Source organism: Molothrus ater, chromosome 12 (genome assembly GCF_012460135.2).
Source record: "Molothrus ater isolate BHLD 08-10-18 breed brown headed cowbird chromosome 12, BPBGC_Mater_1.1, whole genome shotgun sequence".
NCBI classification, from domain to species: domain Eukaryota; kingdom Metazoa; phylum Chordata; class Aves; order Passeriformes; family Icteridae; genus Molothrus; species Molothrus ater.
In genome coordinates this window covers 8,559,510-8,576,988 of record NC_050489.2, presented here as the reverse complement: position 1 = coordinate 8,576,988, position 17,479 = coordinate 8,559,510, and the positions used below count along the sequence as shown (strand labels likewise).

Here is a 17,479-nt window from a genome sequence, read left to right as displayed (position 1 = left end):
GCTCCATCACTGCCCGCTCTCCTCAGTTGTGCTGGGACAGCTGCTGGGGCTGAGCCCCACAAAAGGAGGCTCCTTTTAGCCCAGATGTCTGCTTGGATCTGATTCTCTGTGTGGTCCCCAAACAGCTGTAATGGCACAATGGCGGAGGGCAGCGGGCACTGCTGACAGGGACTCCAGGGCAGGAGTGTAAGGTTATGACAGGTGACAGCAGTGCTATGAAAAGGAGCAATTCTTTTCTGGAGGCAAATCTGCATTAAAACATAGCAACCTAGAGATTCTATTAATGTAAATTCAGTCAGTGTTTTCACACCTCAGGTTTTTTTTTTTTTTTATCCTCAGTGTAGTATTCTCTTAGTGAGACTAAGAAATATAAATTACATTTTTAGGGATATATCAAAATAATTTTTCAGTATTCCCATTGCTATTCTTGATTGCAGGTAGCATAATTTTGTCTTCTTTTAATGTCTTCACATGTGTGGATGATTTACAAAGACATTTTGTCCCAAAAAGGCACCATATAACTATCTGCATATACATGAAATAAGTGCTAATTGTCTCCATGTGAGGATAATCCTTGTTCCAGAACTAGAGTGTCTGTTTTCTATTTAGTTTAATCTAGTGTCCTGATGTGATTTAAAGTAAATAGGAAGATTGCACTCATATATTTTGGAATGAGAATGTTTCCATGAAGACAATCTGGAATATTTCTTGATATTCACATACCTTACCTTGGGGAAAAAACAACCCTTTCAGATACACCAGTTTGATGACATGGTCTGATAATCATGAGGATTTTTGAGGAAAGCATGTAAAATGTGTGTCTTTGTTCAGCTCATCTAAAAAGACTTGCACCACCTGGCTGAAAACCTAAGACCTCATTAGAAAGTGTGTTGAATTTTAAGATTTTACCCTACAAGAAGAGCTCTTTGTCTGTGTCCTTAGTTACCCTGCACTCCTTTTCCCTGTGATACCTGCCTGACACACCTGAGGGTGTAATGCAGTGCCTGACCTCTTGGCAAGCTAGATTTTCATGTCTTAATCTGAAGCAGGGCTTTCAGTCATGTCTACATGGCTCCAGATCAATACAGGTAATATTTGTAGTGATAATATCACCAGGCTGATAATACAACATAACTAATGACTTCCTTTGGGATACTGAAGTTAGGAAGGTATTGTAGCTCAGGAGTGTTGCAGGATTACAAGAGATCACTCCAAAGAACAGGATAAACCATCTATTTCACTGGAATCCCTTAGAAATTCATTACAGCGTGCTGAAGTTATAATACAGTTTGAACACAGCTGCTTTGACATGTAAGGAAGTAACAAACAGCCATTCCCCTCCTTGCTTTTTCATGTATTTCAGACTTGTTTCTTTGAGGACAAAACACTGATGAAATCTAGACATCTCTGGTAGCATAGGTGCATGGCATTCCTTTTGATGTCAGTGAAGTAGAGATGTTCTCCTTCTGACAGAATTAGGTGCCTTTTATACCTTTTGCTCATGACTGATGTCTGTTATTGCAGGTTGTAGGTTCCCAGTGTCTATAGGGATCTGAAAAGGGCCTAAATGGGGGCAGCTTGTACCAAAAGAGCATCACAACTCCTTACTGGCTTAGATCTTCCCTTGTTTCCCAGCTTGCCCCCAGAAACAAGCACTCCTGCAGCAGTCCTGGAAACAGTGCCTTAAACTGTTTCCTTAAGCAGCAACATCTTGAAAAATACTCTGAGAACAAATAAAAACACTTAGTGTATATACTGGATGTGTTAAGCTTTTAAAATGACTTTAAAACTCACTGGTATCCCATATCCCCTAAACTAGAGAGGGCTAAGTAATTGCCATTGGCATCATGTGCAGCCTTTTTTATGTGTTTTTGCATGCTGCTGTTACAGTGTTGGTGTAGCATGATGCTATCTTACAGCATTAGTGACAAGAGTAAAGAACTACATGTGGATTTACAACTTACTGTGTCCTACAACAAGCACCAGAGGCTCCCTACATCAAGAAACTATTCTGTGATAGATCACTGTCTGGTAGCTGGTGCCAGGTGGTTTGTTGTCTGACAAAAAGTGGCTAAAAAGTCACAAGCTTTGTCATTTGGCTTGTGTGTTTAATCCTGCATTAATCTGGGTTTAGCTCCAGTATTTTATTGTGAGTTTTTTTTGCTTCCTCCACCCCTTTCCTTCCCTGGGTCAGAATAGTCTCAGGTGAAGTTGTTTCTTCAGATTCTCAAGTGAATGTAGAGGTTCTAAAGCAAATTAGCACATCAGTGAAGCGGACAGAAGTAGATTTTGGGTGGGTCTCTGAGCATTTCATGAGGTCCTTTCTGTTGTTGATAACTTTACAGGTTGTCTGTTTCAAACAGCAGCAGAGCTATATATGGATATTGCCAGCTTGGAAGCAGCTGATTTTTCTAAACTACTGTACGGTAGGAACTAGTTTATAATTAAAGTCTTGCAGTTGCTTCTTTTAAATGCCCTATAACTTGTAGGCTTACCTTTGAAACGAGGTACTGTAACTGTTTCATGCTAGTGTATAATTTTGCATTTTCTTTTATTTCACCTGCTACAAGAATTATAATTGCCATGCAACCCCATTTGTGGGATGCTTATCCAGAAACACACATACAGCAGCTTGTCAACAAGTGACAATGTCTCATAAATGTTTTTGTCAGGTGGCATTTTTTACTTCCCACTGACAAACAGAGATGTCTTATATACATTTCCAAAACTAGCCCTTCCCAAAATTGTAATCTTTGTTTGCACCTGATTGGCAAATTAGTCCTTTTTCTCTCTTTTTGCTGCTGCTTTTGTTACATCTTTAAATTAATGAATTACTGATTGTCCTCTACAAAAGAAACTGAAATGCAGTTGTGAAAAAGCAGTGTGGAAACTTAATTATACACCTAGTTTATACAGCTGTGTGTCTAATGACCTACTGGCCCTAATTACTGTGTTGTGGTTCAGTCTGAGTGCTCTTGTCCTTGCCAGAATTCTGCTCTTTTCTCTTAACCTGACTAGTGTTTCAAGCTTAAAAAAATAACAAGTTTCCTTTTTTTGTTCTTTTCTGCATTGTTGTGCTGAAATGCAGTTTCTCCTCTTTCCAGAGGTCATAGCAGTGTTTTAAAATTGGCACCAGAAAAGCTCAATAGTATCACAAACTGTAAAAACATGGATTTTCCCTGGAGTCCTCAGTTCTTGCTGTCCAGATCTGAAAATGGGCACCGGGGCAGTGTTTTTATTGTCAATCACTTGGAGGGCTTCAAGTGCAGGCTCCCGTCCTTAGTTTGTCATAGATGTCCTCTCTCCAGGTGCAGGGACAGCACAAGGGCTCCCCAGGGCTCCTCAGCCACCCTGGCCACAGTGCCCAGGTGCTGCACGTCTCCCTGCAGCTGGTATTTGTGCCCTCTGTGCTGAGAGCTCTGAAACCCCACATTTTTGCAGGGTTACATGTGGCTGAGTGGTCTGGGGTCTGGCTCCTCTGACTGCTGTCACCCCACAGGTGATGTTTGAGTTTACCTGGAGGTTCCCAGCCAGCCTGAAAAGAGGCTTTTTCAAGGACTTCTGCTTGCACGTGCCAGAAAATGAGTGTGCTGATAAGGAGCTGTGCTGACTGGCTTGCTGTGCAGGTGCTCAGTGAAATACGTATTTATTGTGTAGAACATAAAGCACGTTCCCACATCTGAATGGGAGCTGAAGACAAACAGAAGCACAGCTGCAAATCTCGTGTCAAACAGGGCCTACAGCAGCCCCGGCCATGCCGAGGTTTCGCAGCGCATCCTGTGCAGCGCATGCTGAGGCACCAGCGCTTCCTCTGCCCCTGCATGTGGCAAATGTGCTTCAGTTCAGTGTAGTGCATGGTGTGTGGTGTGTCTGACCAAGTGGTGCTGAGTGTTGTGCTCCCTGACAGTGCTGCCCACCCCTCAGATCAGAGGGTCATCCACAGGCAAAGGTAGGTGAGAGCCCGGGCGTGCCACCCTGCGCTCAGCCCCTCGGCACGGCGAGGTGTCAGTGGGGCCGAGCCCCAGTGCTTCTTTCTCCATCTCTCCCGGATTCTGCAGGCATGCCAGTGCCTGTAAGGATTTATGGTGGGGGGACATGTGAATTCAAACAATGCCTGCTTGCCGTAAACACCCAGCGGGGGGTTTGCTCACGGAGGGTGTCCCAGAGCGGGAGCCCACGGCAGCTCCGTTCTCGGGCTGGGCAGTGTGCTCGCTGATAAGAGAGTGCCAGTGCGCCGGGCGCCATCCCTGCAAATCACCACGGCCACCTTTGTGCCGGCCCCCTGGGGATGGTGGCGAGGGAGGCAGCACCAGGCGCTGTGTGTGCAGATAGGAGCGCTGCCAGCGCGGCTGCGGCCGGCTTGGTTGCATGTTACCAAAACCCCTGGCAGGAGGGAGGTAATGAGCTCTCCCCACCCCTTTCTCAGCCCCCACATAACCAGCAGTCACTGATGGCCTGTCTGCGCATTCTGAGGCTGCACAAAATTTCTTAGCCGTGATGATGTCTTTCCTCAAGCAGCATATGTTTTTCACACAGGAAGACCATTTTCCTTGTCATTTTTAAACATATGGCCCAGTGAGGAGCTGAGGATGACAAGTTAGCCTGCTTGTATTGGCAAGGGACTGTTTTATTCTTACTACTTTAATTGAGTTCTTTTATCTGCTTTTATCTAGTTCAAAAAGTAGTCTGCAAAGTAAGCACAGGTATGCATGGATGTGGATAAAAGAGAAAGTGGGTGCATGTTTCAAATGGGGCCTCTTAAAGGAAAGGTGTCCTTTGGAGATCTTGAACAGGTTGCCCTGGCTGGCTGAGAAGCCGGTCTCTTCTCTTTCGCTGCACCTTTGGGTGCACACAGATCAAGGCACTCCAAATGCTGTGAAGCAAGAGCTGTGCTGGGTGCTGGCCATGGAGCTCCTGTGTGCAGCAGGAGCTGCACTGGGGAGCTGGAGCCTGCCCAGGGGAGCCTGCTCCCCTGCACCAGCGCAGGCCTCATGCAGCAATTCTGGGACACCACAGGTGCTGGAGTTCCACCTCCCCTTCTCCTCTTGCTTCAGATTTCTGTTTGCAAGGGTAATCCATTGCCATGGTACAGCAGAGGGAGGAGTGTGGCGGTTTGCATAGGGCAGGTTTGTTTCTCAGCATACAGAAATCTAAGTAAATAATGAAAGGGTTTTATTAAAAAAAGAAAAAAAAAAAGAGGAGGGAGGGGTTTCAGTGGAAAGAGTTCCTTCCCAGGCTGGAGCCTGGGAAGAGCTACAAGAGCAGCTGTGCCTACAGGAAGGAGGATCCCTGTTTGCCATAAGCAGGTCCCAGCATTCAGAGGGTTGTAGACAAAACCCAGTATATGAAACTCAATTCAGAACTGCAGTGAGGATAGCCTGGAGACTACAATAGCTATGTGCTTGTTACAAAGTGGCCTTTAATAAAGCCTTAGAGAGCTGAATGGAGGATGTACTGGGGTTGTCCTGTCTCAGATGGACAAGAGCATGGATTATTTCTGGCTAAGGACACTGCTGAAGGGCATGCATTGCCTTCCTGTGGGTTGTTGAGGGACAAAACTGATGGCCATATCAGCAGCCTTGGCAGATTCAGAGCCATTGAGATCTTCAGACTGCACATGTAAGCAGTGAAAAAGACATGCACTGAGAGTTTGTGTTTTTTTTCCTGATTTCTTCCCCTATCCCATTGCAGACAATTGTGTAAGTATTCTTCATATAAGGATGGTTTATCCCATTATGCTGTTTCCCCAGAATCTTTTCCTAGCTGTCAACAAACTTATCTAAGCACTTTGTGGTGCTTTTAATTTAAATTATTCAGACAATCTTCTTCCATGAATTTCCATTTTGAAGTGCAGTTAGCTTTTCCTGTGGTGGGAATCCAGAGTTCAACTACACATTGGGGAAAAGCATCGCCTTTTGTTCACTTCACTTTTGTCACCTGCTTTCATTTGATACTCTCTGGTTCTTCTGGTGAAGGAGACAGTGAGCAATTGCCCCTTTCCCACCTTCTCCATCCCCTCATGCCCAAGCAGGCTTCTTTTGCTCCTCCCTCCCATCTCTAAGCCCTTGTTTGCAATCCTCTTGTTGATACCTTGTGTACCTTGGCCTGGAGGAAGAGGGATGTGGTGAGGCATGGCTGGTGGGAGAGTGATGGGGTCAGCTATCTCCTCCGTCACTTGTGCCAGAGATCAGGTCACATTGGTTTGTCTGTCCTGGCTCCCGAGGCAGGAGGTGAGGACTTGTCCTAGTGTGAAGGCCTGGCAGACAGAAAGATGGTGTCTGGCCATGTAGGGGAAAAACAATTAAGACTTCAATGTTTATTAAGAAAAAAGCAACCAGCAGTGCATTTCAAGCACTCATCACACAGCATAATTTTGCTGTTGGAAGTAGTGGGATTAAACAAGTCTTTCTAATGTTGATTTCTTTGAATTTGCGGCATATAATTAAAACGAAATCAATTACAAACGAAGGAAGTGTGTGTACAAACATTGTCAAGAATTCCTATCTTTCATTTTTTAAAAACAAGCTCTAGAAAAAATCCCCACAGAAGTTCTGTAGTGCATATTTGAATGCTTTTGTTGTAGCCTCATTAAACTTGGCTTGTCTGCAGATACAGCTGGCATGTTATTAACTGTGCTCCAGGCTTGGGGAAGCCAGAAAGCAGCCTCCACCCCCTGGTGCCGGCTGGCTTTAGGGAAACGTGCCAGCATGGGTTGGTCCTCTTCAGCTGGCTGGCTTTGGGAGCGCCTGCTGGAGCATCCAGCGTGGGCCCTGGGTGCGGAGCGCGGGCTGGGCCTGCCTGCAGAGCCGGCCGGCGGCGTGGGCTCCAGGACCCTGGCTGGTGGGAGCAGCAGGGACCCAGCCAGGTACGTGTCCTCCTGGGGCACCCTCAGCCCCATGCCTGGGTGGTCCGTGGGCGTCTCACGCCTTTCTTTGCAGGAGGCTGGCAAGAAGCAAACTAGGGATCATCTGCCAAGCGGTTCCTCTGTTCTCAACAAACCGCGTATTGGACTGAACCACTCCAATAAACTGAATAAGGGAAATATTTTCTCTGCACCTGCTGGAGAGGCTGTTGCTCTCCAAGCTAGGCTTGCACATCAGAGGACCTCCATGAGAGGTCCAAGCAGCTTCTGACTTCCTTCAAAGCTTTGGCAGCAAGCGTGTACATTTTGAATGCTGTTTTGTGTAAGTAATTTTAATAGGCACTTTTAATAGTAGGGTAAATGTTATCATTTCATATTCAATTTAAAATTGTTGAAAATATACTCACTAGAAATTTAAGTAAATTACATGTATTAAATATAGGTAATGTTATTCAAACATCTTGCTTATTACAATCAGTTTTCATTGTCTTAGCTAATGAAAAATTGATCTGGCATTTTCAAGGCACTTGGTCTGTTCATGCTAAATACTTTGTAGGGCATTTAGGCACTTTGTAATCTTTAAACATTCTCGCAACCCCTTCCTGACAATTGTTCCCCTTCCTAAAAATTGGTATTTTTATCATAATGAAATTAAAAAGTTGTCATTCTAATTTGGCTTAAGTCTTGACTGCTACTGGACTGCTTCCTTCCTCCCTTCCATCTCCTGCCTTATGCTGGTAAAAGGTTTGTGTTGTCTTTGGGAGCTGACATTGCTGACAATTAAAGGGATTGATTTTTAGTCTGTGCAGCTCCCAGATCTGGTGCCCTATGGAGCTGCACAAGCTTTATGCCAACATGAGGGGAACAAGAGGTCAGTGTTTGGGGGAGAACTCAAGACCTTCCCCATAAATACCCTCAGTTATTTTGGATGAAAATTACTGTGGCTGCGCCGATTTGCCTAATGACATGCATGAAATTGGTGGAAGAGCCAAGGTCTTTAATCCAGGTGGGTTTTGTTATTGGTGCCATCAGTAACAGTGGGAGTGAACTTCCTCTTGAAAGCATTATTTTTTTGGCATGTGGGCCCATCTCTTCCTTAGGCTTCCTTGAAAATCATTCTCAGCCATAATGATGAAAGACTTTTTGGCTCCTCTTTTTGTTGCTACTCAATTACTGTTACACTTGCTGAGGAGGACATAAGGAAAGGCTGAAGAAACCCATTGCTTTTCTCTTCTCCAGGGAATCTGTTACATTAAACATTTGAATAGATTTTTGAACATAATTCCCAGTCACTTCCTCTACAGTGAACTCAGTTCACTCATGCAGACTTTGTACTTAATGACATCTCTTAAAATAAATGAGATTTGATATAATTTATACGAAATGGTCATTTTAGAAATCTACATCTACTAATTATTCATTAGAAAATTTGGAAAGACAGAAGTAGAGTAAATTTTCTTTATGAACTCGCAGTCTACAGAAATATAAATACACACACCTGTGTTTATTTTCTTTGAGGAAAACTGTATAGAGGTAATTTACTGGACTCCAAGAGTAGTGTAAGCAGGTTTGAAGTACATTATTCAATCTTCATCAATCAACCATAGCAACCAACCAAGCCCAAACCAGCCAAAAATCCAACATGCATCTAGGACAGTTATTTATGGTAGTACTTAGCTTGTGGTCTGTAGCTGCATCATTTGGGATTGTGCTTTTGTGAGTTCTGGCTGTGTGCTTGGGGTGGCTGCTCTCTGCCCTTTCCTCTCCCTGTTGCCTGTGCATGTGTCCCTGTGGTCCCTCCTTGAAGGCTTTTTCCCTGCTTGCTCCTTTCTGGACTGTCCCATTTTGCATCTTGTTCCCAACAGTCTTCTCTCTGTTGTTGTGCTGGCAGTGGCCCTTTCCCAGCCTCACATGAAACACAGTTATTCACAGTTTATCCATTTAAGTGACACCTTGCTGTGTTATTGGTTTCTCCTTGAATCTCAGCTGCAGTTGCTCTCTTGTCCATTGTCCAGTGCTGGCTCTTCCTTGGAGCTCTGTGCAAGTGCAGAGCCTTCCTTGAAACATCCTGTGAGGACTGGCAGATCACCTTGGGGTGCTGGGAGAAATCACACTGCTCCATGTGCTGCTTCAGAGGCAGACCCAGCTAGGTTCAGGTGAACTAAATACATGTGCTAGTCAAATCTTTGTTCACAAAACCCAGAAAATTATTTAATTTGCATTCAGACCTCATCCAGATCCAACCTGGATAGCTGCTTGATGTCACCTTACAGCCCTTCGCAACTCCTTCCTCTCTTACAGACACTTGTCATGGTTTGTTTTACAAGAGCTGTTTCATGTAGGAACTGTATTCCAAGGAGTTTAATGGTATTGAGTGTGACTGGGTTTGATTGGGACCAGGCCTCTGGTACCTCTAAATAAAGCAGATAGTATTCCTTGCTTTTTATGGAGGATAGATTGTTATCTTTAGGAGGCAGTCATGATGCTATTGCACTCTTCTTACAAAATAAGACAAATTAAACCCAACATTTAAAACAAAAGGAAATGAAACTGAGTAGGATTTTATCTCATAGCTTAAATGAGAGAATAGTGAGTTTTTGCCTGCCAGAAAACTGGAAATGGGAGGGAAGATGCTTTCTCTTGATAACTGGGTAAACATATACGTATCTGTGATGTACAAAATGCCTCATTTTAGATTAATCAATTCAGTTTTGAAGACATGACTAGCTAAAATTGACTATTGAAAATAAAATCATTACTTTGGGGAGAATCTCTCTCAATTAGAAGAGAAATCAGAAAAGCCAATTCTTAACAGCAAGTTGGGGGACAGTGATTTTGTAAGTGGCACTGGAGTTGGAAAAAGTGCAATCAGAGTTAGCAAAACTCCCTGTTTTTCCAGAGGCTGCCCCAGTAATTGGCTGTGCATGTCTGGATTGCCGAGTGACAGGCGGGAGGCTCTGCTCTCAGAGAGCTTGGCCTCTCTGAGCAGAGAGGAGAGGAAAGGAAGGGAGGATGGGGAGAAAAAACAATTTGTGAACTTGCCCCTTTTCAGATAGCAACTGCTCTTCTCCTGTGCCCAGGATCACTGAAAACAGCCAGCAGCTGCATCCCACTCTGCTTTTGCTGTCAGCCAATGTCACTGCAGAAAGCTCCATAGTTTGAAGGAACCACTGTTTGTATACAGGGAGTAGAGGAAACTCATGGAAATTTTGTGGTGTGTGGGCTGCTCTGGATTTTACTGTGAGGATGGAAGAACTTCACAAATGTTTTAAATTAGGCTATCCTTGATAAGTCTAGTGGAATGGACCCCAACCAAAATTTCAGGGGAAAAAAAAAGTTGCTCTGTTAAAGCAGACATGAAAAACAATGAAGGGCTTAACTTTTGTCCTGAGGGTGATAAAACAGCACCACACAGCTGAAAATCAATCTGACCTTCACCCACGTGATGCTGTTGTCTCAGTCTGTCTTTCATTTCCTTTGGTTGAGTGAAGGCCACGGCATTCAGTAGGGAGAAAAGCCAGAGGGAGGTGTGGAGAATCCTGTTTTCTCTGGAAAGGCTTCGGTGCTTGCATAAGTTCCCTCTATAAAGTGAGTTGCTGTAAAACTTTGAATTATTTCATTAAATTAATTTTTAAAAATTATTCTTCTCTTAATAGGCAGCAATCACATTAAGGTGAGGAAGATATGTGCTGTAAAAAAATGTGTTTGTGATATAAAACATTCTGTTTTAATTAAACCTAGAATTAGTTGGTGTTTTGAAATGAAGGCTTCATGCAGCAACAGGAAACCTGCACATTCATTTAAAACATAGAAATTTGTACCCAAAGGGGAGAAAAAAGGCAATTATTTTTTCCTGAGATATTTGAACATTGTGTTGTGAGGTTTGCATAAACAAAGAAAAGGTACCCAGATACCAAGATATTTACATAAATAAATCAACAATTAGAGCTTGTGTATAAGCAATATTATTGATTTTCAAAACAGAGGTACAATTTCAATCCGTGAATTACTCATTTTACACAACATCTTGCAGAAGTGGTTCCCACCTCATTTTCCTCAAGATAGAGAAGGAACTGAATGAATGGATAAAATCTGTGCAGAATTTAATTCTACTAAACAACAGAATCAAGCAAAGGGGAAACTAAATGCATTATCACATCTTGATGTTCTTTTTGACATCTTCAAAGCAATTAAAACTGCAATTCATAGCTGTTCATCCAATCCCTGCTTCTTCCATCCTTGTTGAATTTAAACACAACCCAGAACCAAGAAGTTCCCAGCTATTTCTCTTGGAAAGCAATAAGTTTTCCACACTGATTTTACAAAACTAAGATTACTGTAAATTCTGCCTACCCTGAAATGCAGTTTTTCTGATTCATCTCATTACACATGGATAATGTCCTTTCATATCAGTCATAAACTACTCTGTTACTTTATATTTTTGTGCCATATATTCCCTAGCTACTGTAGCACAGAGACAGGGAGGGCTACCTGTTATTTTCTTTGTTCAATAATTGTTGTCTGTTTTAGGAAAGTCTATAAGAAAAGTCTCTTGTTAAAAAAATAATGGCAGAGATTGGATGTGGCTGCAGAGATGAATCTCTGCTTCATAAAGGTTAAGAATTCAACAATTTGTTCATTAATCTATTTTGAATAATGGATATTAATTTGTGACTGTAGCATTTTATTTAAGTGTGGTTTGTCTGATGTACTGACCATTGCAGATGCTTTTGGTATTAAAAACCCCAAAATGGTAAACAGAAAAGATGTTGGGACCTTTCCCTGGCAAGCTCTGCTACTCAGGTCTCTGTACGATATGCCAAAATGCTATTTGCATAAATATAGAATTTAATAAGTTATCATTCTGATTAACGTCATTAACTGCTTAACTACTGTAGAAATTGGCTTCCAAAGTTGCTTGTTGGTAGCTGTTGCTCTCCACGTCATTCCATTTGCTGTCTCACTGGGGATAATGGTATGCAAGGGAAAGCAAGAAGGTCAAGGATCTTTTTGTTTAGTCTCTTTGCACATTAAAAGTTCTATTATGTGTTTGTATTGCATGTGGTTTCCAGTCGGTTGGCTACAATGCTTTCAAGATCCATTGATGATGAGTTTGTGAGGCTAAATATATCTTGTGGATTATGACTACCAAGCTATCAGTTTGTGCAGCAGTCAGGGCCAATATTTAACAAGTGTTTTTCAGAATGAGGAATTTTGAAATCGAGTCAAATGATCTTACAAAAGGGGTTAACAGAAATGCCAATACAGAAGATGACAGCAAATGCTAGGCCTGTGCTAGCTGTGTGGGGGTGTTTGAGGCTCTGCTATGCTGTTTGTGGGGGAAGTGGTTCTTAGGTTGGGTTTTTTATGGGTTTCTGGATGTGGGGGAGGGCTGTGGTATTGTTGTGAATGACACAGCGGCCACAAAGCTGAATGGGTTGAACAAAAAAGTGGTGTCCTCTGCAGCCATCCCTTTCTCTCCCCGGCAAGGCGCGGGGGCAGCGTGCTGCGGTGGGGCAGCGCAGTGGGGCTCCCGCTGGAGCCTCCTCTGAGCGTCCCCTGTCCCCCATCCCCTGTCCCCTGTGGCTGGCAGGGCAGGCAGGCTCCGCTGGGACCTCGCTGCTGCTCCTTGCCTGACATTCAAGGGAATGCAAAACCAGACTGCAGGATGCAGCCGCGTCTGAAGGGCTGGCACAGCCGCCTTGCTTGTTTTCACTCTCTAGCTAGTAGACTGACCTTTTAAAAAAACAGTTTCAGCTGCTGTGAAACACTGACAATAGCTTTAATAGATTTCATTTTAGAATTAAATAGCTCTGGTTCCATTTCGATAATGTAAACTAGCAGCCATGAGCATGCTTTAGCTGATTGTTTCAGGCTGTGTACAAACTCAGGCAGACGTCACTGCCTCCTTGCCAGGGGTTGGCCAAGATGCTCACTTTCTTTGAAAATCAAAGCACAGATTTTATTTTTTTTAAGCAATTTGTGTTCTGATTGACTTCTGAGTACCTTCACACCTATCAAGTGAATCCCGTGTGCTTGTTCCCAAGGGCAACCCGACATCTGGGAAATTCTGCCTCAGCCCCAACTGGTCCCCTTTGAAGCACCTTGGTATTTTGAATTGAAATTGTGTTACACCATCACACATCATCCTTTGCGTTATTCTGTTCTGCTCCAGTATACCCCTGCTTTCATAAATTTCAGTTTAAGTCTTGCTCTTGGGCTGTTTCAGGAGTGTTGCAGTTATCTGTAAGCTGTCTTGCTTTTCACTGTGGGGCTGGTAAGCTCAGAAACATCTGCAGGCAGGGTCAGTCCAGCTTGCTATTCTTCAGAGAATATTTACAAAGTTTCATAAGGCTTGGACCCATACCCACACCCATCCTAGATGCAGCGTCTACAGATTTATCCCCAGGGCCTCTTACAAGCATTGCTTGTATTACTATCTAGAGCTATCCCACTGCAGAAATCCTCAGGAGAGAGAAGTGGACAAGAGTACTTAGAAACATCTGTTAAAAATTCAGACAAACACTCCACTGTCACTAGAAGCAGTTGGGATGGGACGAATGAAATTTACCATGTGGTGCTACAGCAAAAAAGGGACTTTTTTTTGTTCCTTCACTTTTCCTTTAAAATGGATAGTTTGGTCAGTAGATACAGAAAAATGCCTCTGCAGAGCACACTTGGGGTATATAGTGCTTGTAACCAATGTCACAAACTGACTCCACAGCCAAGCCTTGTGGTCTTGTGGGAGTGCTGTTTCCCGAGTGCTCACATTTGATTCATCACACGCTTTCTACTTGTTTCAAGAAACCCTGCATTAATTGTGCAGACCTAGAAAGTGGTGACATTAGGAAATAAATTGACTTCAACATGACTTTTCCATTGCTTAGGCAAAAAAGAAGAAAAAGTTGCTGTAACAAATCTAATGGATGAATTCTCTAACTGGTTGCTCTTTTGTGTGTAGCTACATTCTGGATTCAGCGAGTACTTGATAAATATTGTCATTTGTCCTTGATGATGTGTCATGAAGTTACAGGCAATTTGGCAGAGAAAATAAGTTTTCTTGAGTATGAGGCCAGACTTGTGATGATGTGTTTCTCCACTGAAGTCCAGCTCAGCCCTCCACCCGACCCCATTCCCCACAGAGCACTCTCAATCCCCCTTCCCATCCTCTGCTTACCAGCAGGACAAGAAGCAAGATGAGCGGTGCTGTCTGGTGGGGTGACACACGTGTGCTGATTGCCTGGGACAGGCCCAAGAGCAGGGATAAGTGCTGACTCTCCTCTTAGCCTTTCTCTCAGCAGAGACATGAACTGGAGTCTCTGCCCTACCCAATCAAAGGCAGGTTTACTGATCTTAGAGAAACTCAATTTCTATCCAAGAAACTCAATTTCTCGTAGCCCTGTATCCCCAGTATGGTGTAATTCAAAAGTTAATAGGAAGGGACAAACAGTTAAGACATATGACAGGCAATATGATGACATAAACCTTGTTTTCTTAGGATGCCAGGCTGAAAAAATGAACACAAAGCTCCTGAGAATAACTGAGTCACTTCAGATTGCCACTTGATGGACAATGTTGGCTTTGTTATCACTCTGCAGGTAGCGAGGGGATAGGGTTAGGGAGAATTTCCAGGAAAGTAGGGGAGTTGTTAATAGAAGGGTAAAGCTTCCACTGCCACGCATCCCCTGTAGTGGACCCTGCATTACCCTGGTCCCTCCTCCTTTTAGGAGCCTTTTGAGGAAAAGTCTTCTGTGACAGGAACATCTCTCAGGTCTTTTAATCTATGAGCTGCCAGGTGAAAGAATGGGGCTAGGGGAACAAAAGACGCTCAGATACTGCAGACAGGCTTTTGTAGGATCTGCCACGTCAGCTGTCTCTTATAAGGTCTGCTGTATTTTCTGTTGATGGTGCTTTTCCCCTGAGGATTTTCCCACACCTGGGAGTGCCTGCCATAAGCTGCACTGATATTTTCCTCAATGCCTTTCATTTCTGTGTACAGATGGAGCTGGGATATCACACACTGTCCTTGTCCTTATTCTGTTCTGCTCCTTGGCAGTCACAGCTTTCCTGGCTGGAAGCTTTCATCCCAGCTCCCTCTCAGCCCTTTCCAGGAGGGGCTTTGCAATTATTTATAAGCTAGCTTGTCCTGTTTTCTGACATTTTCAGTGTAGTCTGTGGAAGAGTAAAGCTAAGTATGTGTTCCCTGGTTTTATGGGGAGCAGAAAACTTGAAGTAAATGTTGGTGGTCTGAGTTAGCAAGATATTCTTTGTTTTTTAGGGTGTGGGGGACCCTCCTTTTAATTCAAAGGTCTTCTGAGTGGAATATATTCCAGTGGCCTGTAACTACCTCTTGCCTTTAAAGTATTTGGAGATCCTGGAGGGGCAGGCAGCTCGCTTGCATGCTTCTCAAGGGGAGGCTGGCTGTCCTGCTTATCTTGTATTCCTACTCCCCATCCCCAAGTGGGTTTTCTGTCTCCTTCCTCTTGTCACATGTCAGAACAAGACATCCTGTGATTTACCTCATTCACCTTCCACTTGTGTGCTGAAGCTTGAGATTTTCTGCAATACAAGAGGCAAAACTATAATGATTTAGGCCTCAGCACTGCTGGAGTCATCTTTGGATTTTTTGTCTGAGATAAATTTCTGTTCAGGCTGAAGAGAGCAGCATTTTCTTGCCATGCTGCTGCAAATAGGTGGGAGGAGTGACTAACTTTTCTTCTGGAAGTAGTAAAGTGGACTGGCTTGTCTGCTGCCCAGTGCTACAGATGTACTTACTTGTACAGTGTATGATGTACTTACTAAGTCACCCCCTCCTCCACCACATTGCTCTTTTGGTTACCTACATGCATATGTGAGAGAGAATTATAGGTCTCCCAGCTACCTTCTCTTCCAAAGATAATTAAAGTACAGAGTCTCTTCTAAGGAGAAATGCATACCCTCTCCAACCTTATAAATACAGAAATAGAATTTTTTTATTTTGCTTTCAACCAATCTTAGATAAAAACTGGTTGCAGCTGAATCTCGCTTTGAGTTTTTCATTAAAACTGTTCAAAGCAAACTACAGGGTGGAGGATCTCCTGTGAGCCAAAACTAACCTCCATGTTCCTGCCAGTGAATCTGTATTGCCAAATTTCACACAGCCGTGCTCTCTAGCACCTCCTTTGAACACGAGTGTGGTTCTGGAGGCCGTTTGAAGCTTCCACTTGAAACACTCTCCGTGAGCTAGTGGAGCATTTTTCTGGCACTTAAGGTTCTGTATCTGGTAGCTGTCTGTGCTATAGAGGACAATGAGTCATGGCTTGCTAAAGGAGAAAAAAGGATTTCTTAGAAAACCTTTGAGAAAAGCTGAGGTGGTTTTTCAGCTGGAAATGCTGGCAGTGTCTGTGGTGGAATTGGTGTGGCAAGTTACCTCTGCAGTATTTCTAAGAATTACAGGTAGTGTAGTGGCTCATCTGAGTACCCTTTTTGTATGATTTTTGCAGCTAGTGACTTTCTCCTAGTATAGCATATTTCTTTCATATTTTTCACTATTTGTACTGCTGGATATGGGGATTTGTATCTTGCTATACTTTTATTCTTAATGATAAACTTGAATTTAAAAAGTGCAAAAACCCTCACCTCCTGCTGGAATCTTGAGGAATTATGGGTGTTCATCATCCCAAACAGTCAAGCAATTGTGCTGCAGACCTCACTGTGAGTTGGTTCCTTTCTGTAGTTTACCAGATCATTAATGTTTCAGTTGGCTGGCTCTGAATTCATGACAGCAGTACATGTTAACAGAACTGAGTGTGCTGCTCCAGTCTCCCAGCCAGCCTGTGAGGCTGGCATTTGGGAGACAGCAGCAGCGCAGTCTGAGGTGGCCCTGCAGGGTGTGGATGTGTGTCTGAGCCAGCAGGTAAAGGCACAGGGAGGGTGCTGCCTTGTGCTCCTTGGCTCAGGCAGGTCCCCAGGTCACCTCAGGGATCCCCTGCAGCAGAGCCAGACAGTCTGTGTTGGTTTCTCGGCTGCTGGGACTTCACTGCAATCACAAACTTAATTGCAGCTGTTTTGGACATGGGCAAAGCTCATTGCAGATGCCCTTTGTGATGCAGCAGGGCTGTCCCAGTGTGGGACAAGATCCTCTGTGCCCCAGGCTGGATCTGTGATAATACCTGGCATGGCTGCTGGTGCACTGCTGACACTTTGCTCATTCCCAGCTATTTTATCATTTTTTGTACAAAATAAAAATATAGTTTTGTTACAGCAAGAAAAAGGATTTCTGAAAGGCTGTGATTTAATTCTTAAATTTCCCACCCTGCTTTAGGCCTCCCCTGAGAAAGAAATGCTCACAGAAGGGAGAGGCAGTGAGGACAGATGCTGTGCACCTTGGAGCTGGTATGGCAGCTGATGATGCACAGACCTTGAGATGATGATGGAGACCTCAGTGTGCAGGGTGATGCTTCATGACCCTGTGTGGAATACTGAGTTATTTATTGGAAGAAATAGCTGTTCAGTGAGGTGGTGGATTGGCAATGTTGCCAGGCCCAAGGCTCCAGGAGGGTTCTGCTGTGAGCGGTCAGTGAGGCTGTGCATGAGCCTGGGAACGCCCCTCATGTGCAGTGGGCCTCAGTTTACCTG

At 43.8% G+C, this 17,479-nt stretch overlaps 1 protein-coding gene across 6 annotated transcripts in view; it reads left to right on the top strand.

Annotated features, from left to right (window-relative positions):
* ZNF423 (zinc finger protein 423) overlaps positions 1-17,479 on the top strand; it is a 279,999-nt gene that overhangs the window by 122,514 nt on the left and 140,006 nt on the right. For 5 of the 6 annotated variants that reach the window (XM_036390301.2, XM_054516151.1, XM_036390302.2 and 2 more), the window contains one exon: positions 2,346-2,426. The exons of the other annotated variant lie outside the window; for it this stretch is intronic. In XM_036390301.2, the coding sequence (XP_036246194.1) occupies positions 2,346-2,426 (81 nt within the window). The remainder of the gene's footprint in view (positions 1-2,345; positions 2,427-17,479) is intronic. 6 annotated transcript variants of the gene reach the window in all.